The sequence below is a fragment of the Quercus suber genome, unplaced genomic scaffold, assembly GCF_002906115.3.
Source record: "Quercus suber isolate HL8 unplaced genomic scaffold, Cork oak 2.0 scaffold_269, whole genome shotgun sequence".
Taxonomy (NCBI): domain Eukaryota; kingdom Viridiplantae; phylum Streptophyta; class Magnoliopsida; order Fagales; family Fagaceae; genus Quercus; species Quercus suber.
Window position 1 is genome coordinate 73,935 of NW_027069725.1, and position 23,079 is coordinate 97,013.

Consider the following 23,079-nt stretch of genomic DNA (forward strand, 5'->3'; position numbering starts at 1 on the left):
GACGTAGCATCTCTCTTTTATTTAGACAAATTACATAGCCAAGTTCTCAATAAAATCAAAGAGCAAAGTAGGCCTATTTGGATCCCAATACATCCAATGAAATAATAGCCTAACAAAAGTAGGTCGATTTCTAAAATTTATTTTTTTTGCAAAATATTCTAAAATATTCTAGCATCATAGACCTTTCACTGTCCTAAGAACGCTCCAGATAATTTCAAAAGCTAGAAATATAAAGTTTCATACCTCAATTATCGCCACTAGCTAGATAGTGGACAACAAGTATGCAATTAGTTGTTATGTGAAAGTTCAAGAACTCTAGTTAAGTGTTTCTTATTGTTTTGATTTCTTCTTTTGCTTTCTCAAATGGTGGTCTGGCTGTGTATTCTTCGCGGTTGCAAAGATGATATTAAGAATAAAGTTACACAAAGAATGAAGAGTGCCAAGCTCTACGGCTTTATTGATAGAAAGAAATCATATAAATAAGAGCATTCACGTTATAGTCTACTTAAATATTTAGCTATACTAATACAAAAAACTTTATTTTTGCTAGTTTAGTTATTTGTTATATTCATACACATATATCAAGCTTAATACTTTATTAACATTGAAATTTAATGTAGTAAGGATAGAGACTCATTACATGTAGAGATGAATCTATCATCTTTAAAAACTTTAGTTAATTTTGTAAAACTGATGCACGCTTGTTTTGGTTAAGTTTAAATAAATTTTTGCTGAAATATTAAATTAGTGAGACTAAACAAGAACCCTTTTACCAAAAAAGTAAAAGTCCAAGGGCCAAATTCAGGACATGTTTGATTGCCAAGAAAATACAGATCGAAATGATAAGATTTTAGGTTGTCTTATTGAATTTCTTAGAGACTAAGGCTGTGTTTGATTCAATGTAAATTGAATTCCGAGTGTAAAATAAATGCAAAGAAAAATATTTTCGGGAAATAAAAATATTTTCAAGTGTTTGGTTGCATTTCAAAAAATGCTTTGGAAAATATTTTCTAATGCTTGGTTGTGTTCCTGAAAATACTCTTAGATCCAAACAAATATTATTACAAAGAATCAAAATATACAAACAATCAAAGAAACAAAAATCAAAACAAAAAAAATCAATATCCCAAGACCAATCGTGAGAGAGGGACTTCAGTGAGAGAGAGAGAGAGATCGGTCCGTGGGTTGCTCACACGGTGGGTCGATCTAAAGGTGGCGGCTCGATCTAGGAGTGGGTCACTCACTAGGTGGTCCGATCTAGGAGTGGGTTGCTCACACGGTGGACAAATTGGCTCAGGGGTGGGTTGCTCATGGCGGTCCGATTGGCTTAGGGGTGGGTCGTTCACTGGGTCGATGACGATAAGGAATGGGTCAGCGGAGTGGGATGGGTCTTCTTTCTATGGGTGTGAGTTCGGCGAGGATGTGCTTCAGGTGGATCTCGTCAGTGCCAATGCTAGGGTGTGGCTCTCTCTCTCTCTCTCTCTCTCTCTCTCTCTCTCTCTCTCTCTCTCTCTCTCTCTCTCTCGGTTCAGGTAGGCTGAAAATGGGTGTAATTAGTTTGAAGGTAGAATAGAAGTGGAATTGATTTTACATCAAAATGCTTGATATTTTACAGTCAACGGAAATCATTTTCCGTTTGACTAAATTTTCCGGCCTTTCCCAAACACGCCCCGTGGTGTAAAATATTTTCCAGATTTCTTTTACTGCCGAAACAAAAGCAGCCTAAGCAAGAACTAAATAAACTCCAATATAAAAATTAAATAAACATTAGCACAATGCACCCAAGTCCATTACGAATAAGAAAACTAAACCCTCAGATGCTTCTGCTTGATTGGGACACACAATTGATAATATCCAGTAGCATCTAACAATAAATTCGACGCGTAGTAGTAATATAAAAATAAACTAATAATGCTACCAAATGAACTAGTTTTTTTAGTGCTGAATCTCGCTAAAAACTAATAATGAAAACAAAATATAGCATTTTTTTTTTAAATCTAAACCAAACAATCCTTAAGATTTGCACGATCTAAATCAATTTTACTTCACGTGGTTTCAAAAGTCAGGTTCAAAAAGCTAGTAGGAAGAAATGATACAAAGTGTGAAAGATACAAAACGAAGCATGCCAAGATTGACTACATAATTGGTTTTGCTTTATTCATTGGGTGGGGCTCTGCTCATGACTTTTGCTTCCATTTCATATGGAATCCAACGCTCTGCTCATGACTTTTGAAATCCAGCCAAAGGAACTCAAATTTAATGTCGGTAGGAATTTTCAAACGATTCCAATATACTTTTGAAATGATACAAAACGAAGCACGCCAAGATTGACTGCATAATTGGTTTTGCTTTATTCATTGGGTGGGGCTCTGCTCATGACTCTTGCTTTCATTTCATATGGAATCCAACGCTCTGCTCATGACTTTTGAAATCCAGCCAAAGGAACTCTTAATGTCGGTAGGAATTTTCAAATGATTCCAATATTCTTTTGTGTAAAGTGGCATCTAAAACAAAGATTTAAATGCTCCAATTTAACGGGGTCCTCTTTCGTGGAATTGATGATGCTAGTCTTGGAATAATTATTTGAGATAATGAAAGAGAGGAAAAATGGTTGCCTTGACAAGCCAGATAATAGTAAACCATGATATCGAATTATTATTTGTAATTCATTGACAATATAAATAATCCATTTGTATTAAAAACTGGGCCGGCCCAAGGCCTAAGTCTGTGTCCTCACCCAAAAAAAAAAAAAAAAAAATTCTTCTGAGGAGAAAAGGCCCACTTCTCATGATTACAGGGCTAAATTTTTATTAAATTACTAGTAAGTTGCCCGTGCGATACACGTATAATATTATAATAGTTAATGCAATTTTTTATGAAGAATATTGTACATATATTATAACATATTTGTTATAAAACTTTGTTAGTACTGAGTTAATCATAAGAAGTAACAATTATAAATTGCAAACACATATTCATTATAATTATTTTGTTGAAATAATCAGCAAAAAAGAATCAACTTTAGAGTAATATTGTATAATAAAAGTTGATAAAAGCATGGTAACATTCCATATTATTGATATTTATTTTGTGATGTAATAAAGAGCTTCATTGCGAAATTTTGTTTTTCTTTTTTCTTGAATGCTTTGTTTTTTGAAGTATGTCGACACTTGTAAAGCATGTTGAGGGGTATGTTATCATCATTTGTTTCTTCATCTTCAATGTTTGAAGCTTGGTCTATCCTTATTTGTTCAATTTCTGAGTTTTATCATTTTCTCCTTTTGTTCCATCATTTGTTCCTTTTGTTGCATCATTTGTGTTGATCATTGATGAAATGGCACTGGAAGATTCTTGGGTAGATCTTATGAAGTTTGTGCTAGCAGGTTTGTTGTCGCTAAGATTTTGCATAGGTATCTGCATTTATATTAAATTTAAGCACGTTATTTACATCAGTATAGCATAGAGAAAGAAATAATATAGCATACAGGCATTATTTTTATTTTTTTTGTTCCACACCTTTTTCTCATTTGAAGGTGCATCAAAAATCTTAGCAACTGTGTAATTTTCAAAACCATCCTTCAGATTGAATTCATTCAAGCGAAGTAGAAAAATGTATTGTCTTCCTAAAATTTTCTTAAGATCACGTGAGATTTCTTCTTCAATATCAATCTGCATATTAAGAAATTTAATTTATATTATAATCTATAGTTTTACAATAAATTTATTAATTTAAATAAGTTGTACCTCGGTTTGTTTTTTAGCAAGATCTTTTGCAGATTTATTTAGGATTTTCTCAGCATCTTGATCAAATATGACAAAAGTTGTCTTGTCAGTTGAATCAAAAACTTCAATTTGAATCCTGTATCTGAAGTATTTTGCAATTGTATAGTAATTATAGTAAGATGAATGTGTTTATAAAAAGAATTTTCAAACTTTGTAGTTAATGTGTGTGCCTCTAACCTTGGGATGGGCAGATTTGTTTTTGTTTCACATTTTGCGCACCAAAGCGATTTTGATTGTGGTTTGACCTTCTTTCCACATAACACGCATGAAATATAATACCAACCCATTGTTGTATCAATGTTGTTTATTGTTGCAACACAATAGCAGTTAACATCCTGCAATGAATTTTGAAGTTAATATGTTTTTATTTTATTTTTTTAAGTAAATGATGTATTATTATATTTTCGTGTAAATGATGAGTCTACTTTGAAATGATTAACAAACTTGTTTCGTAGGATCCCATTCAATGCATTTGAGCTCTGATATTGTCTTCATATTGTTTGAAGAAAAAGCCTTTTCTGAAAACTGTTTTGCATGTATTTTTGGTATTTCTTGTATAAAATCATGTTTGTTACCATTCGTATCATTGAATTTTTAAAAAGGAAAAAAGAATGTAAATGGTATTTTGTGAGATAAAAAATGCTATTTATCATTTTTTTTTTTTGTTATCAATAATTTTTAAAATATGCACCTGTCAATTATTTTAGCAACCTCGGGAATCTCAAGATTTAGATATACTTTTGTTGCACTGGTTGATGACAAAGAGAATTTGCCTACAAAAATTGCATAATACATTATAATAAACAAAATCGTATTGAATTGAAATTGAGATAAAGGAAGACGTGTTTTAATGGGAATGAAATTCTCTAAAAGTATCATTAGATTGTTTTGAAAATGAATAAGTTGGAGTATAAAAAATTTATAATTAGTGATTACATTTCTCATTGTAAAATTTATGGCCTAAGATTAGTAACCAATATACTTATTAACTTGATAGTAGTACTAAGCATATTAAAATTGATAGTTGGTAACGTTATTTAGTTATACTTACCTCCAAATGATTTGACAATAATAGTCGAAGTTGCAATTAAGACAAAAGGTCCTGGATTGTTCTTATATACATCTTCATCGATTTGCCAGACACTTGTTCCCCATAGTGAAAGCCCAATTTCTTTTCCCCTGGTATAGTTAAAATCATTGAGGGTTTTTTTGTTATTAGTAATTTTTTATTATTTATAATTGATTATTGTATATAAACATATAATGACATCAATATCACATCAAAAAATTTGTCTTACTCTTTCAAAAGCAATTGCAGATTGCGCAATTTTCTTGGTGCGCCATTAACTTGAGGCTCTTCAACATTTCCAATTGCTACCAACTTTCCAACAACATCTATTTATATGCAATTATCTAGTTAGGTTATTTTGAATCATTAATTTAGGATACAACTATATTAGACGAATTGTGAAATAGTTGCAGATTTGTATTTACCTATTAAATATGTGTAGTTGTAACATTGGTTCTGTATTTGGTCATAGTCAGCAAACTCAAAGCAGTATTTTTGGATTGAGTTCATATCTTTGTTGGACTCCATGATTGTAGTAATGGTCATGAACCAAATTCTGATATCATTGTGCACGGGTCGAAACTCGCCTTTAGTACTCTCCACCCTAAAATTCTTGATGGTATAAACACGGCCTTCAAGCAATTGTGGTCTAAAAGTTCGTGCTTGATTTTTTCGAACAATTGCATGTATTGTTGAGCCCTAGAATAATGAGAAATATCAGTATCTTCCATTATTCTTCTTGTGAATATGTATAATAGCAATGGATGTTGAATAATATGATGAGTTGATAAAATAATTATTTTTAAAAGAATTGAATTTGCATAATAAATTGAATAAGCACAATATAAATATTGATGAGTTGGTAAAATAATTATTTTTAAAAGAATTGAATCTGCATAATAAATTGAATCAGCACAACATAAATATGAGTTCTATACTTACCTCTTCATCAATAAAAATCATATCAAGGCTTATGAACTCATTGTTCTTTGTGTTGATTGCATCCCACATATGAAGTACTCTGACCTTGATTGTCCAATTGTCTCTATCCGTTGAAATCTTGCTCAAAGGAGTCCAACACATTGCCATTTTGACTTATTATCAGTAGTTTTGCAGCTATTTCCATAGTTGAATAGAGAAGTTGTCATAAAAAATATATATATAAGTAAGGAAAATTATAATAATCATCAATGAAATAATTTATTTTGGTAAAATGCAGAATTGACTACGTTTTGCATTATCAAATTTAAATGTTTGTTTTTTAAAGAAGCTTGGAAAATGATATTTTTGTTTTACAAAAAGTATAAAGTAATAATTAAATGCAGTTAGAAACTTAGCAATGAATGATGAATTTCTTCAATGAAGTTTCACATATTTATATGTATATTTCTAAAGACCTCTTTATAGACTATATTTTTAGTCGTTGAAGAGGTTTTGCCATCATCACCAATTATCAAGAGTTTAAGACCATTCCTAGTAGTAACTCTAGAAACAACAACATATAATTGCCCATGACTGAAAACTGGTTTAGGCAGGAAAAGTCCAACATGTTTTAGTGATTGCCTTTGGCTCTTGTTTATAGTCATGACAAAGCAAATAGAAATTGGGAATTGTCTTCTCTTTAAAACAAATGGCCATTTTGTGTCTGATGGAGAGAGTACTATTCTTGGGATGAAGACTTTGTTTCCCACATGTGATCCAGTTATAACTTTAGCTTTGATCACCCATTTGGATAATTGAGTAACTACTAATTGAGTCCCATTGCATAGGCCAGCTGATTGATTAATATTTCGGAGCAACATTACTGGAAGACCAACTTTAAGACATAGTCTGTGATTTGGTATGCCGGGAAATTTCAAGGAGTTTAAGAATTCAACTGGGTAAAGTACATCTTCATTCTGAATGTATCTTGAAGCCTTGCAAATTGAATCTGCACTGAGATATGTCTCCTCATTTGAAGCAAGCAAGTCTATGATATAGTCATTTATTTCATTGACTACATCATTTGTTGGAGCTAGAATAGATCGCTCTTCCAAGTATTTTCCATCTGCATAGTTGCTGTGAAGATTTGGATATGTTGCAGTCACAATGCTTTGTATTGGATCATCTCCAACATCAATTAATAGGTCAGAGGGTATGAATAGCATGATAAGAAGAAAGCATATGAATTCGTTGATGTATTTCGTGTTATCATAATTTTTTTTTTTTTTTTTTTTTTTGCAAACCCCAAAAGATTATACCTTTCTTTGATTTTTCTTTCAACAAATCACACGATGCATAAAGTGCTTGTAATGTTGAAGTTCGATAAACTTCAATGAGACATTTTCTTGTGAAAATAGCTAAATACCACTTTTTTAGAAACTTTGTGGCAAACTACCACTGTTTCAAAAATATTTAGCAATTTACTACTGTTTCAATACTCAAGCTTCTTGAAATCGAGTTTTGAATAGTACTCGAATTCCTACTAAGTTTGCCAACACGGCAGTGACTGAGCTAGAATTTTGCACATTAAAAATGCCACATGGAACTCAATGGTAATAAGCTTGAGTTCTTTGTTGATTAAACTCGAGTTTATAGAACTCAAGTACTGTGTTATTTTACATACATAGTACTTGAGCTCCGTAAACTCGAGTTTGGCTGAGGTACATTAGTCTACCATACTCATGTTCATAGAACTCGAGTCCGGCTTGGTTACTTTACTCATCATACTCGAGTTCATAGAACTCGAGTACAATTAGTATCTTGTTACAATACTCAATTTTTGGGAACTTGAGTACTTTCTTAATGTAATCTTTTGCAGCTTAGTGCCAGTTTGTTTCAATTTTTCCAGCCCAAAAAGCCCGTTTTGAAAAAAGCAAATGTTCAAAGCCCATTTGGTTAGTATAAAACGCAACTTTTTGGAAAAAGTTGCGTTTTGGGTTTGTGAAGAGAATGCGCAAGCCATAAAAGGAGCTTAAAGGTCCATTTTGGAAAAAGTCCGTGCGCGTTGAATCTACTGTCCGTTGGGTTATTGGTTCAGTTACAAAATTGCCCTCACTTTTACTTAAAACTCCAACTTTGCCCTTTTCTTTTCTCCCTCATATTCTTGCTCCTCTGTTATAGACCAACACCGGTCAAGAAAGTATCAACCAAATACAAACACAGCACCACCCAACTATCACCGGTCTACCACCACAACCCATTTCAACATTTGATAATTCAAACACAAAATCAACAAAATCAAACCAAAAATAACTCAAAATCAACACAAAACAACTTAAAATCAACTCAAACCCCATTGGAAAACCCATCCGAAGCCCAACTCAAAATCAAATCCAAAATCCACAGAAAATCAACTCAAAATTAAACCATTAACTGAAAACCCATAACCCAAACCCAAAATCAAAATCAAATATAAACCCAATGGTGGTAGAGACTTAAGGGATCTAAGAATTAAGGAGAGAGATGAGGAATTTCCTTATGTTTCAATCATCTTCATCTTCTTCATCATCATCATCATCATCATCTTCTCTCTTCCTTGTAGCTTTCGAACTGTCAAAAAAAGAAAAAAAGAAAAAAAAAAAGAGAGATGCAGAGACTTTGAGGGATGAGAGAGGGGCGGAGACTATGTTGAAAGTTTTGGAGTGTGAAGTGGTAGGGAAAAAGACGAAAGAAGGAAAAAAAAAGAAAAAAAGTAAGGGCACGTGTGTGGAGGAAGTGGCAGGGAAAAAGAGGAAAGAAGGAAATAAAGAATAAAAAGTAAGGATATGTGTGTGAAGGAGAAAAACAGAGGGGAAAAAAAAGAAGGAAAAAAAGAAGGAAATATGGATACAAAAAAGAAGGAAATATGGATAAAAATAAAATAAAATAAAATAAGGGAAACATAAAATAAAGTATAAGAAATTAAAATTGAGAAATACTGTCACAATATTTTCACAATAAATCATAAGTGGTAGGTTATTATTAGTTAATATTAATGAGAAAAAAATAATTTGTTTAGAAAGAGAAAAAAATAATTGTAATAGTACGTTCAAATTAAAATCAGTATAAATTATCACAATATTTTCACAATAAATCTTAAGGGAAGGTTATTATTAGCTAATATTTGTGAGAAATTTTTTTTTACAATATTGATTTAAGTATGAAATAAACTCCCTTATATATACATTGTCCTTTTTGGTAATTTATCGCTCAAACTGCCACTTTTATAAGTGCTAGCCAAACACTTAGTATTTTCAAAAATCACTTTTTAGCCTTTACCAAACACTCAGCTTTTTTAAAAATTACTTTTTCATACTGCACTTTTTAAAAACTCCACTTTTTCAAAAAGCCCAGTTTCAAAAAGCTGAACCAAACTCACCCTTAGTCTCTTCCTCGATCTCACCTGAAACGCAAGTGACTTAGTCTGTCTCAAGTTCATAGTACTCGAGTTCATAGAACTCGGGTATGGTGGACTAAAATAGCATGGTACCCAAGCCAGACTCGAATTTACAGAGCTTGGGTACTGTTTATGTAAAATAACACAGTACTTGAGTCCTAGAAACTCGAGTTTAATCAACAAAGAACTTGAGCTTAAGGACATGGAGTTCCAGGTGGCATTTTTAATGTGCAAAATTCTAGCTGAGTCACTGCCACGTTGGCAAGCTCAGTAGGAACTCAAGTTCAGAGAACTTGAGTACTGTTCAAAACTCAATTTTAGGAAGCTTTTGAGTACTGAAAAAATGGTAGGTTGCTAAATATTTTCGAAACAGTGATAGATTGCCACAAAGTTCCTTAAAACGTGGTATTTGACTATTTTCACCAACATTTTCTTACCATGATTTTTTTTGTGAATCACGAATGAAGATACCTGTCTTTGATTCTTGCCTCTCTCCAATCAAAATAGACATTGATTCTTCTTCTATCTTGCATATGGATACCTTCTTTATTCTTTTCTTTCAACAAATCATGCGTAATGTTTATGTACACGGTTTGCCAACAAACAACTCATTTAGAACTTAAACATTTATATCTAAATATTTAGAACCTAACAACCTTAAAAGCATAAGTTATATGTATGCAGGACATGTAAAGTAAATTGGGCCTAACCCCGTTGTGCCTATGGGATTGTTTGGGTACGATTAAGGAGAAGGTGAGATGGTTTGTGTTAGCGGTTTGACACATTACTTTTTGAGTGACTTATCACGTGTTTTAGCCATTATTATATTTTCCGTATTTTATTTTTGGACCATTACACAATTGCACATTAAATATATAGCATCTTAGCATTTTGTTAGGATACCCAATATAAAATTTAATGAAAGTTAACTGAAGGATATAAACTAAAATATTTTCAAAATTTTAGGGATGAAAAATGTTTTATAAAGTTTAGAGACAAAAAACAAACTTTTTGCAAAATTTTAAAGTAAATTTTACAGATGAAAATAATATTTTAGCCATTATTATATTTTTTGCATTTGCAAATTCTTTAGGTGACTGAAATTGCTAGTCAACTTGAAAATAATTTCAGATTGATGGTAAAATAAAGATTGTTTGGGGTAAATATTTTGTGTCTCTACTTTTAGTTGTAACGTTTTATACCTGAAAATGTGTGTTCACATTTGATCAACATAACCACTGCACCCAATCACCCGCCATACCCACCACCTGACCCAATTAATCACCATGACCCACACATGGATTGCTTAGACCATCGTAACCCTCCTAGCCACTATCATTGACCACCTAAACACCGCCCCCACCCTAAACTCCACACCTCATCCTCGTCTTTGCTACCTTGTCCTTGTCACCATCTTTATTGCTTTGTCCTAGCTATATCAATCTAAGTTTCGCAGCCTCCAACACTTACAATCTTCGTTGCAATTTTGCAACCACTGATCACCTACAACCACCAATCTCTGTCTCTCTCCATCCATTACGTGACCATCAATCACCCAAAACCACGTCTATGTTGTCCAATATCTATCGCCCACAACCACCGATCTCAATGTCTCTGTCTCCATCTTTTTTTTTTCGGATTTTATGAGTTGAAAAGTAAGATTTTTGTTCATTAATAACTATTTGGGTGGTGAGAAAACGTGGGAAAGTAGTAAAAAATATATTCTTTGGAGCATTTTTCCAACCCATTGGGACCCTTCAGGACACATAGTTTCTCCCCTAACAATTACTTCTCCATTGGGCAAATGTATTAGCTATTTACCTAAACTTGTAGGTCATCGAGCGGATACCATGTTAGCCCTAAGGCCTTGGTCTCTAACCATAAAAGTAACTGCTTGAGCTTAAGAAGATTTCCCAGCGGGCCCGTAAAAATCATTATGATAAGTGGTATTATTGTGCCAAATATAGCAACAAGAAATAAAAAAATAAAAAAATAAAAAAATAAAAACAAATAAAGCACCTAAACCATAAAAAAATGCATTATTATGGAAAGAGTTTTGAAATAGAATAAAAATTGAAAAACCATTGGTATATTACTTTTCACTTTTTAGTATTTTTATTTTATATAGAAGACCCATAACATTTAGGTTTTCTTTAAAAAAAATCAAATAGATTCCCTTCAAAGGTAAGAAGATATTTTTTTTTTTAAGTCAATAAAAATCATTTCTTACAGGGAGGGAGGACAAACCAAGGGAGTCAATTTCGTACCGAAAGCCATTTCGGGTTAGTCAATGGAACAATATATTTTGATATCAACTAATATTGATATACCGTTTCGGAATTACCGCTATATATGCATATATATATATATATATTCCATAGCAGTTTAAATCCTATGTTTTAAGTATATTTAGCCCAATTCATCATTAGTTTTATCCTTCTACAATGGCCCAATCCATTACATATAAGTCTAAATTATTTAATCATTATATCAAAAAATACAAATAAAAAATTTGGAACAATTGTAAAAGGGTCAAACCGTCCAAGACCCCACCAAACTCGCGTGAATTCTGAGTAGAATTCAATGCCTTAGTTTAACTTTTACCACAACCACACGTTACTTTCAAAAAGAATAAACACAGCCACATGTTTTTTTTTTTTTATTATTATACATGATAGAAATTATACTCTAATATAATCGAAGTGTATGTGTGTGTGAAATTTCCTTTTGAAGACTTGAATCCCGAGCCTTACCCCCCACACCTCATAAACACTTATACTTGTGAAGTGATCATTGTATCAAGGGTGTGCAATGGTGCCACATGTTTTGAAAATGCGTTGAGATCGAGCTCCTGTTAGCAACCTAAACAAGGCACTCGGTATGTTTTCCTCCTATTGTTTCCTTTCTTATTTATTTCATTTCAATATTTATAAAAGCACAACATTATTGTGATTTCTTTTTGCCTAAACTTTAAGTTGGAACTCTTTGATGGCATATATATATATATATATATCCTTCCGTTCCAATTTGTTTGTTCTATTTCAAAAATCAAACTTTTTAAAGGAACATCATTTATTGTCTTATTTGTCTTACAAAAAATGTATAAGTTTTTAAAATTACCCTTAAATAAATTTATTAAAAAATTAGAATATTAAATCTGAAATTAGAAGCATAGAATCTACTCCTTACTAGTATTAGCATTTTTTGAATTGCATAACACAAATTGTAACTTATCCTCTTAATCAAATTTGAAAAATCTACAACTACCACACTACAAAAACTATTGGCTATTGGCTCCAAGCAATTTTGGATTACTTCAAATACAAATTCTAGTTTATCTTTTTAATCAAAATTTAAAAACCCACTTCTAAAATGCAAATTCAATCTGCTCCAAGTCAAAAAATTTATTGGCGCCAATTCAAACCTGAAATTTTTTTTAATGGTGGTGGCAAAAAAGAATTACTCCTAAGTGAAATTTTTATGCAATATTTCATTACCTATAAAATTCTCATACATAAATAGATCTTGAGTATTCCTCTCTTCAATTATTGTCTTTCCAAACAAAGTAAGATGAGTGGATTGTTCAGATTTTATTTTATTTTATTTTATTTTTTCCTGGGGTTTCATTAACTTGGAGAGAATGGAGCGTAAGAGCCCATCAAGAGAGAGAGAGAGAGAGAATGGCGTGTAAGATTGAGTTTTAGATCAGTTTTTTTTATAAAAAAAAGAGTTATTCTTAATTAATCAACTAAAAAGGTGCCCAATTAGTTTGATTTTTTAAATATTTGTTGGTTTTCTTTTCAAATGATTTTGGAAATAAAGTAGGGACATAATAACGTCTTTGTATAATTTTTAAGGAGGGTGAGACAATTTATACCACATAAAACACACTCTCTTAAGTAATACGAAACAATTACCTTTTTTTAAAAAAACAAATACACACACAGCGAAGATGAAATGAGGTTCTAACACAAAAATACACTATAAAACCCACCAAAAACTAGTGTAAAAAAACGTTATTTAAAAAAAAATATATATACTCTTTAAGGTTTGTGAATTTTCATTATTTCCCCTTAATTTTTTATTTATTTTTGAGAAAGCCTATTTTTCATTTTAGTATATGCTGTTCAAATTTTTTGTCACCCTTGGTCTTTTTGTCACAAACCACCGTTGCCCATTAAAAATGATTTTTATTTCCAAAAGCTATTAAAATTTATTTTAATTATAAAATAAAATTAAAACACACACACACACACACAATTAAAATAAATTAAATCAAGCTTTGGAAAATCTACCAGGACAGAAATGCACAAAATAAATATAGTAAAATATGATAAAATCAATCCCTTTTTCTTTCGTTTTCTCATCAACCAAATTGAACAATACCAATAAATTCTAAATAAATCCAACCAGAAAAGGAAGAAAGACATAAAATTATTACAAAATTATCTCAATCAAAGAAAAAATTATTACGAAATTCTTTCCTGATGGCACAAGGCAGTACACAGATCTGCCAAAACACATATATTCCAATCAAATAAACTAAAGTAACTATTGTAACTCAATTAGCTGGCACAACTTTTAATTGAGGATAGAACAATTAACATTAGCAACAAATGTGAAATTTAGAGATGAAAATTACAAAAAAAAAAAAACTTATGAGGTGAATTCTCTCTCTCTCTCTCCAAAAAAAAAAAGTTATGTAACAAAAATGACATCTCAACAGAGTTAAAAGATGTACTTTGTATATTTGCCAAATGTTTATGGTTTTAGATGGTTGAGATAAGCCCTCCACTAATTTCCCAATTGGTAATAAGTAATAATCTATAACAGGATTGGAAGACTAAGATAAATACATTCTCTAAATAAAAAAAAAAAAAAAAAATAAAAAGAAAGAAAAATACACCACAAAAAAACTACAATCCTCGTCTTAATAATATGATCGTATTCTTTTCATTCGTTATGCCCACTTCAATATCATGCTAGCTCGAAGGGTTCAAGAAATCATCGTTGTTTTAATACTTAAATCTTTTGAAAGAGTACTACTGCATACCCTTGATATAATGGTTATCCCACAAGTATAAGTACTTATAGGGTGTGAGGGGCAATGGTTAGGTTTAAGTCTTCAGGACGGAGATTCACACACATATACACTTACATAAGGTTAGAGTTGAATTTCTATCTCATATTAAAAAAAAAAAAAAAAAAAAAAATCTTTTGAAAGAGTAGTTGGGAAATTAAAAAAAGTCACATATATATATATATACACACACACATTATTAATAACAAGATTTCTTGTTTGGTTTTCAACATTTTGCGTACTAATATACCCTCACACAAATTCTTAAACTATCTAAAATACCCTTATCTTTTAGTTAAATAATTTTAAATTAAAAAACACAAACCGGTTAAAAGAGTAATTTATTGTTCTTAAGTTATAGATTTTTTCCTTTATCTTCTTCATTCAGCCTAAAACTTAGGACACTATCTATATCTCACATTTAAACATTATTCCAAGTTACCTTATCTCTTTCAAAATATATATATATATATACAAAAGGTTATTTATATATCACTTTTAAATATTAGAATACTAAACCAAAAAAACAAATACATAAAAAAGAGCATTATTACACGCGCAAAGCACATGTGATGATTTTATTGTATATATATATATATATATATTCCCTTTGTCCCAGTTTGTTTGTCCTTTATTTTATTTTGGGATATCTCAAAATATTGTCTAGTTTCTAAAATTAAAAGTCATTAATTTACTAATAGTCCTATTATGTCCCTACTTTATTTCCAAAANTTTCTTTGTGTTTGTGCTTATGTTCAGAGTGTTGCAACACAGGTCCTTTTGTTTTGCAAATGTTGTTTAGTTGTGTAATTGGTTAATTACTTCATTTATGAAGTCAGTGGATGGAACTTTAAAACATTAAGTTCTCCTAATTGAATATAAATAAGAAGAAGAAATTTTGCAATTCTTTTTATTCTCTTGATGACATAGTTATTGATTTCATCTCATTTTGAAATTTTGCAAGTATAGAGAATATACGAAGATAATATAATCCAACGGGTAAATTTGTTAAAATTCACATCCAATTAAAAAGTTACGTCAAGTGTAACACATTATATTTGTATATATATTGTAAATTTGTACCATAAATCCTAGTCATAAATCCTCATCACAAAAGTAGTTGACAAAATTTTCTCCCAAAAAAAAAAAAAAAAGTAGCTCACAAAATTTTGTATTAATATTCTACGTCTATTTTTTTTTTTTAATTTTTTTTTGTAAATAAGATATTTGATTGAAAAGAAACAATTAATACATCATGCAGTCTATTTCACATAAAAGCTCAAATTTTCATTTTGTATTAACTTTTTTTTTTGTTGTTGGGGGGGGGGGGGGGGGCTGGGTGGGGTTTGAAGCTTGGAAGTAGGAATATAATATGACACTGTATATCTCCAAAGGCCTTCTTGCCTAATAGCACACTGCCTTCAATTGTGGCCGGGGTTTAAATATCTACAATCTTTTAAGAACATATAAAGTTCTTGGTTAAAATGCAAAATTTACTCTCTAAGATTCTTCAGAATTCATTTCAATTCTCTAAGTTTCTAATTTAATCAATTAAGGCTTTTCCGTTAACTTTTGTTAACAACAACATATAACAAAAGTTAATCGAAAAGCCTTAATTGAATAAAGTTAAAAGTTAGAAGTCTGAATGAACAAAAGTAAAGTTAAAAAAATAAAATGAATTAATTTTGATGAAACATAGAAGATGTGTTTTGCATTTTAGCCAAAGTTCTATATTTAATCCTGAAAATGCTTCAATCTTCTTTCTTTCTTTCTTTCTTTTTTTTTTTTTTTTTTTTTTTTTTTTTTTTTTTTTTTTTTTTTTTTTTTTTTTTTTTTTCTTTTTTTTTTTTTTTTTTTTTTTTTTTTTTCTCTTTGAGGAATATTCCAGGACCAACATGCAGATCTATTTATTTGGAATAGTCACGTCACTCTGGCAGGGATTTATGTTAAGCTGATTCAGCGCCATTATTGGACAGTCTATGAAGTTTTGCGCCAGACCATTGATGCAGTTACTGATCTCTAGAACTAGAAGTATTGACTGAGTTGCAACTCTCGGTTTGGGGCAGCACCACCAACCACCACAGGTGTGCATGGGAAAAGAAAAAGATATGGAGTTGGGATTTTGGGTTCCCTCTATTTAGATTTTTGTATATTGCTTTGCTTTTTTTTTTTTTTTTGTGGGTTACTGAGTTAGGAATTTTTGCTTTTTTGGAGGAGCTGTGTTGAAGGATTAGGAGAATTTCAAAGATTTTGATCCCAAATGTCCCATCACGATGCAAGCACGAGTTACTAAATTACTAAGTAATAAGTTTTTTAAGGGAAATAATATTTTATTTGGGCCACGTTAACATTTCTATCTATCAATTAACAATATAGACCATTTTGATAACCAACTTGATGCATTTGTAAGATTAGAGACCAATTATTTATTTATTTATTTATTTATTATTTATTTATTTTTATTATTATTATGGGGTGGGAGACCAAATTGACACACAAAGAATGAAATAGTTAATTTAACCTGTGGGTTCCAGTTAGCTCAACTGGTAAAGTCTCTGATGGTTGTATAAGAGATCTGGGGTTCAATCTCCGCCTACACCAAAAACTGATTGGTGTCTTGGTCTGATGAGAAAGAGCTATTATCAGAAGCGGACGCCATAGGTTGAAACTCTCTAAAAAAAAAAAAAAAAAAAAGTTAATTTAACCTAAAAAAAGAAGAAGAAAGTTTGCGAACGTGGGCCTCTTAGCCATCCACTCCAAACTCCACACATTTTGGGCCTCAACTTGTTGGTTCGTTGTGGAAGATCTGAACCCAATTACAAAAATAAGCTCCCTCATCCATATTGGGCTTCTGACGAAAAAAGGAAGAACTATTCAGGATTAGATATTGAAGCCCTAGCCACAATTGGAGGCAGTGTGTTCATTAGGCTAGAAGGCCTGGAGATATACGGTGCCATATTATTCCAAGCTTGAAGCTTCAGACCCCCAACCAGCCACACAACACCCCCCCCCAAAAAAAAAAAAAAATTATTCCAATATGAAGATTTGAGCTCTTCTAGAATTATTAGCAGCTTCCTCTAGTTGTTTTAGTTATAGATACGATAGAATTTTAACTTATAGCAGCTATTACATGATGATTATTATTTAGTCTTTATCATCAGACTTAATGCATTAATTGATTTTTAGTGTAAGCAGAATTCAAATCTTAGATTTCTTATAGAACAACAAAAAACATTACTGGTTAAACTAACTGAAACCTACTAATTTCAAAACTCAAGCTACTCTATTATGATGTTGGTACATGTACTCAATCAACTTATTATATAATTTTCGTAATAATAATCAAACATTGTAAATCTCTGTTTAGCGCCTTCCAAGAGTTAGAAGCGTGTGACTTTCAAATTTCAATTTACGTTTTGAACAAATTGGCTTGCACCTATCATTTTTATCAATATTGCCTTTGTAGCTTGTTGGTTTTGCGCATGTCAAGGTTATGATATGGTCTAGAAATTGGGCCTTTGGGCCTAATTCTAAGAGTCCCTCAAACTGAACCTACATGGTCTGAGCGTTGGGCCCTAAGGTCTGTATTGTAACAGCCCTTTAAGGCCTCAAACTCATATTCGGTTTTGAGAGATTAGCTTGAGATTGAATACAAGATCACGAAACAGTGTTTTGAGAAATGAGACTTAGAGCCCGTTTGGAATGTGTTTATTTGCTTCAGCTTATTTGAGTTTTTAACTTTTTTTTTTTTTTTGTACTATTTATGAGTTCATTACCCCTTTTGATATTATTTATGAGTTTTTTTAATTTTTTTTTATTAGATTTTTAACAAAAAGTTTTCAATTTTAGATAAATAAGCAAACCAAACCTTATAGATAATGACATACAAAGAGAAGAAATGAAATGTAACTACAGGATACCATTTAACGGATAATGACATACAAAGTAACAATCAATGTCAATTTGTTTAACACGTGTAATTTGGATTGTACTAATTTAGTGGAAACCATTATCTTTTTTAACACCCTTACACTTTATGCTAGTCTTCATTTTCAATTGAAATTGTTTGAAGGGTTAGGGCGTAATGATTACTCGTTTTTGTTTTTATATGTTGTGACTTGACTTTTTTATATATATTAAAATGTGAGTTTATATTAAAAAATAATAAGTTGAGGGACAATATTTTGCATAATTTTTTTTTTTGTTTAAAATTATTATTGACATGATTTGTTATGATTGAAGCAGAATAAAAATGGTGTTAGTGGAAATCATTTTCTTTTTTAACACTCTTAAACTTTATGCTAGTCTTCATTTTCAATTGAAATTGTTTGAAAGGTTAGGGCGTAATGATTACTCGTTTTTGTTTTTATATGTTGTGACTTGACTATTTTTTTATATATTAAAATGTGAGTTTATATTAAAAAATAATAAGTTTAGGGACAATATTTTGCATATATATTTTTTTTTTGTTGAAAATTATTATTGATATGATTTGTTGTGATTGAAGCAGAATAAAAATAGTGTTAATAATAGACTCAGACAAGTGCGGAGCCAAGGAGGCGAGAGGGGGCAATTGCCCTGTCTCCTCGAAAAAATGCCTTGGTACCTGCTATGTGATATGTATTTAGGTAGTTTGCCTCGTGGAAAAAATAGAGAAAGCACTCCCCCTGTTATGAAACAGCCCTGACACCAGGAAGAAAGAATGGAAAAAAAGCTTTTCAATTCCCTCACACAACCACACTTTATATTCTTAAATAGTATTTATTCCAAGTAGTTTTGATCTTGTCCCATCCATTATACTATTTACAGTAATTTTCTTTCCTATTCTAATTTTTCTTTTCTTTTCTTATTATAATTATAATGCAATAAATATAATTTTTTTTCATAATAAATTTCACAATTGTGAAAATGGTTAACTGTGAAGGGTGAACAACTTACATTGATGAACCTATCACTTTATTTCATTCACAACTCACAATCCACTATTTTAACAATTGTAAAATTTATTGTAAAAAAGTTGTCTTTGTATGACAATTCAATTAGTAGGTTCCATAGTTAACTTTTGTAGATTGATAATTTTTTTTTTTTTAAATTTTTTAAGCAATCAAATTATGTCTAAATTTTATGTATTTAAATTAATTTCTCACTTTGATTGTTAGTAACTATGATTGATTGTTTTTGTTTCTTTGTTTTAATAATATGAAATATATACTTGTGGTTACAATTGTCTATTTATTGTGTTATTATTATCGATTAATATTTTTAGATTAATTTTGTTTTTAGTATTATTTTTCAATCTTCCCCCCCTAAACTAAAATCCTGACTTTTCCATTGATCACTCAGATAAGAGCGATATTACTCTAATCATAATAAGTTATATTAGCAACAACAAAAAAGGGAATATTATATATCTAATATTACTAGAAATTAAGGAATTTGGAGTATCTCACTTCTCACATGTCTTTTTTTTTTTTTTTGAAAAGGAAACCAGAATTTCATTAATGAATATGAGTAAAATCAAAATATAAAGCCTCCAAAGCGGGGGGAGGAGAGTCCTCAATCTAGAAAACATTGTGGTAGGCTTTTTTTGCGTCTTGGGGTGGGTTGCTTTTGCCATACTATGGCCCAGTGATTCTGAGGTAAGAGAGTTGGGATTGGCCAAATAGAAACACATCTTAGGCTAGCTTGTGTGCAAGTTAGAGCCCTGACAGAAATCTTGAATGTGTCACGTGCCCATGGCAGGAAATACTGTTAAAAAACATTATAACAGGAAAAACATAATACAACAGGATAACTAAAATACTTTAGCTAAAATATTTTCTACAGGCAACGATAATGCTTGAGCAATTCCATAAAGGTGAAATATGATAATGTGATTACAACAGGAATAGATTAACAGCAAGAAAGTTACGTTAGTCCTTAATCAACTAGGACAAAAGAAAGGAAGATTAGTCTACTAAAGGAATAGGCTTGACTCCTTGGCAGATTCAAGTCCAAGAAGGGAACTAATCTTCAATGTGGGTAACCTTAGAGGGGAATCCTACTGTAGAAGTTACTCACTTGGGAAAATAGACCTAAATGGTTTGATCTCAAATTCTTGACTTACTAGAGAGTGGGCTATTGAGAGAAAAAGAAGTGGGTAGCCTATTGGTGCATTTTTTTTTTTTACTCCTATCACTCCTATATTTCTTGCTTAGTCTCGGTTTCCTTGTTTTCTTTGTTTTCTTTCATTTTCCTTTCTGTTTCCTTGTGTTCTCTAGTTGTTGTTTACTGTGCACGTCTATAGCCTTTTATACTACCTGCCGTGACACGATTTACCATTTTTACCCCTCAACTATTTTTGGCATGTTGTGGGTGTCCTCCCTAGACTGCCTACTAGTTTGCCGGTTGCCTAGCCACCACCACTACATTGTGTTGGCCATGCCATGCCTCATTCTCAGACAAAAGTAGTTTTTGTTTTGTTTTCTACTTCCTTTGGCATTCTCATTCTGATAAAGGCAGGGCTTCTCTCTTACCAACCCCTATAGCATGCACTTAGTGATTCTAGCTCATATTTGCCTCTTTTGGGTGGGATGTCATTCCAGCAAGACATTTCCCCCAAAAGAGCTTGAGTGAGAACTCCAAAATAGGCTTCCCCTTCTCCGCATTACTAAACCATACCTTCTCTTACCTTTGACCCGTGGCCTACCTCCCTTGTATTGGCTGGGTACATGTAGGTGGTACCTGAGCCTTGTGTGCGTGCTCCATTTCCATATGAGTCCATTGCTTTTTTGGTGTTCATGTGTTTGCCATTGCCTATAGGTTTGTCTAACTTTGCTACACACTCTGGTGTTTGTTTAACTCTTGTGGCGTGGATGAGTTCTTGGGTCTTCATTCTTTGCATCTCATTTCATCTTTGGGCTAAGCATTGCTTGGGTGTGGGCTTTCTCTTCTTTAACTCATCCCATGTTTCCTTTCACCTCTTGTACGCTAATTGGTGCTCCTGCCACACTATTGCATTGTTCCTGCTATGATATCATCTACCCTTGTTTACTTTACTACTTCTGGGCTTACGGTCTGAAGTGTCTGCCATGCTAGTTTCACACGTTATTTCTTCCTTTAGTTTCTACTACCCAGCATTTCTATTGGGCTAGTTCATATAACTTCTTGGGCTTCCTCGGCCCATTTTATTCCTTGGGCATCTTCGGCCCATTTCATTCTTTGGGCATCCTTGGTCCATTACATTCTTTCCTACTTCTTACATTTCCATAGGCTTTTGCTAAATCTTTTGGGCTTTTCAAACCCTATTGCCACATCCTTTACCTTTGAGTTTATTGACCTTCGAACCAATCCCATTTACTAATTCCTCTCTTTGGGCTCCTCCGGCCCATTTTTGCTTTCTTTCTATTTCTTATGATTCTCATAGGCTTACTATTTCATTCTTTGGAGATTCTTTGGGCCCATTTGCTTTCTTTGGGAGGTCACTTTACTATTTTGTAGGCCCATAGACCATTATTCTTGCCATTCTGGCCAAATAGTCTTTACTTTGGTGTTTTTTTTTCTCCATCTCTTTCATATTGTTGGGCTTTTTCTGCCATTGAGTTCTTTTGCCAAAAATAGACATCAACAAATATCATCATGAGTATGTCTAGAATGGCGGGCTAAAGAATGAGGCACAGTATTAGTTTCCCATTTCACACTACTAAGAGCATTCGCATCAGGTTTCTTCAAATTATTCTATTTTACCATCTCAAAAATTACTTTGTCATTTATACCATACCATTTTACATCACTCTCAACATCCCAGTTTTTATTTTCCTATTCTACTCATTAAAATAATATTTCTACACAATAAAATAATATATTTATACTACGCAATAAATTACCCACATAGTCCACTACCACCACCACCAAGCTGCCGCCACCACCAAGCCAAACCCAAGCCAACCCACCACCACCACCACCACCACCACCATCAACCTAACCAAATTAAAACTCTCATCCAACCACCACCATCAACCCACTACCCACACCACCATCAAATTACCCACCACCAACCCACAAAAACCACAACCACCAAACCAAGGAACAAAGAAATTCGGCCACCCACACAGCCCACTACCACCACCACCAAGCCAAACCCAAGCCAACCCACCACCACCACCACCACCCACCACCATCAACCCAACCAAAATTAAAACTCTCATCCAACCACCACCATCAACCCACTACCCACTCCACCATCAAATTACCTACCACCAACCCACCAAAAACACAACCACCAAACCAAGGAACAAAGAAATCCGGCCACCCACACCACCAAAAATGAAACCCATCCTTTGATCCATGAAACTCATACCTCCAAAAATGAAACCCACATCAGGGATGATGAAACCAGCCACCGATCCATAAGTCCCACGCCATATCTCCACTATGAAGGGTTGATTCAAGGGAAGATAGAGAGAAAAAAGAAAAGAAAAAAGAGATCACGCCTACCTCCACCGTTGCCACAACCAGACGGGGTTTTGGGTTTGAGAAAATGGGTTTTGAGCACCGGTCACGCCTTCGTCCCACACCCACACCTTCCTTTAAGCATCAGTCACAGCAAAAAAAAAAAAAAAAAATAATAATAATAATAATAAATAAATAAATAAATAAATAAATAAATAAATAAATAAATAACCACAAAACTCGCCGATGGAGAAACAAAGAAGGGAGAGAGAGAAGAGAACATAAATAATGAAAAAGAGGGGAGAGAAATTTCGGGGGAAAAATAGAATAAAATATTATTATTATTTTTTTTTTTTACAA

General features: G+C 32.2%; 2 protein-coding genes across 2 annotated transcripts; both read right to left on the reverse strand.

The window, feature by feature from the left end:
* Window positions 1-3,243: 3,243 nt before the first annotated feature.
* On the reverse strand, window positions 3,244-4,070 carry LOC112016758 (replication protein A 70 kDa DNA-binding subunit D-like). The gene is made up of 4 exons (XM_065781525.1): window positions 3,961-4,070; window positions 3,745-3,865; window positions 3,517-3,669; window positions 3,244-3,414 (listed from the first exon to the last, which is right to left on the reverse strand). The coding sequence occupies exons 1-4, from the start codon at window positions 4,068-4,070 to the stop codon at window positions 3,244-3,246; spliced, it is 555 nt and encodes a 184-aa protein (XP_065637597.1).
* A 2,149-nt stretch (window positions 4,071-6,219) lies between these two features.
* On the reverse strand, window positions 6,220-6,999 carry LOC112016756 (uncharacterized). Its single transcript, XM_065781526.1, has one exon. The coding sequence runs from the start codon at window positions 6,997-6,999 to the stop codon at window positions 6,220-6,222; it is 780 nt and encodes a 259-aa protein (XP_065637598.1).
* Between the last annotated feature and the right edge of the window lie 16,080 nt (window positions 7,000-23,079).

Bases quoted from the DNA above. Each gene is read 5' to 3' on its own strand.
- LOC112016758 (XM_065781525.1), bottom strand. From the start codon at position 4,070: ATGGGTTGGTATTATATTTCATGCGTGTTATGTGGAAAGAAGGTCAAA. The intron at 3,866-3,960 runs GTTAGAGGCACA...AAAATACTTCAG, and splicing joins ACAAATCTGCCCATCCCAAG to ATACAGGATTCAAATTGAAG. The intron at 3,670-3,744 runs GTACAACTTATT...CTTAATATGCAG, and splicing joins TTGCTAAAAAACAAACCGAG to ATTGATATTGAAGAAGAAAT.
- LOC112016756 (XM_065781526.1), bottom strand. From the start codon at position 6,999: ATGCTATTCATACCCTCTGACCTATTAATTGATGTTGGAGATGATCCA.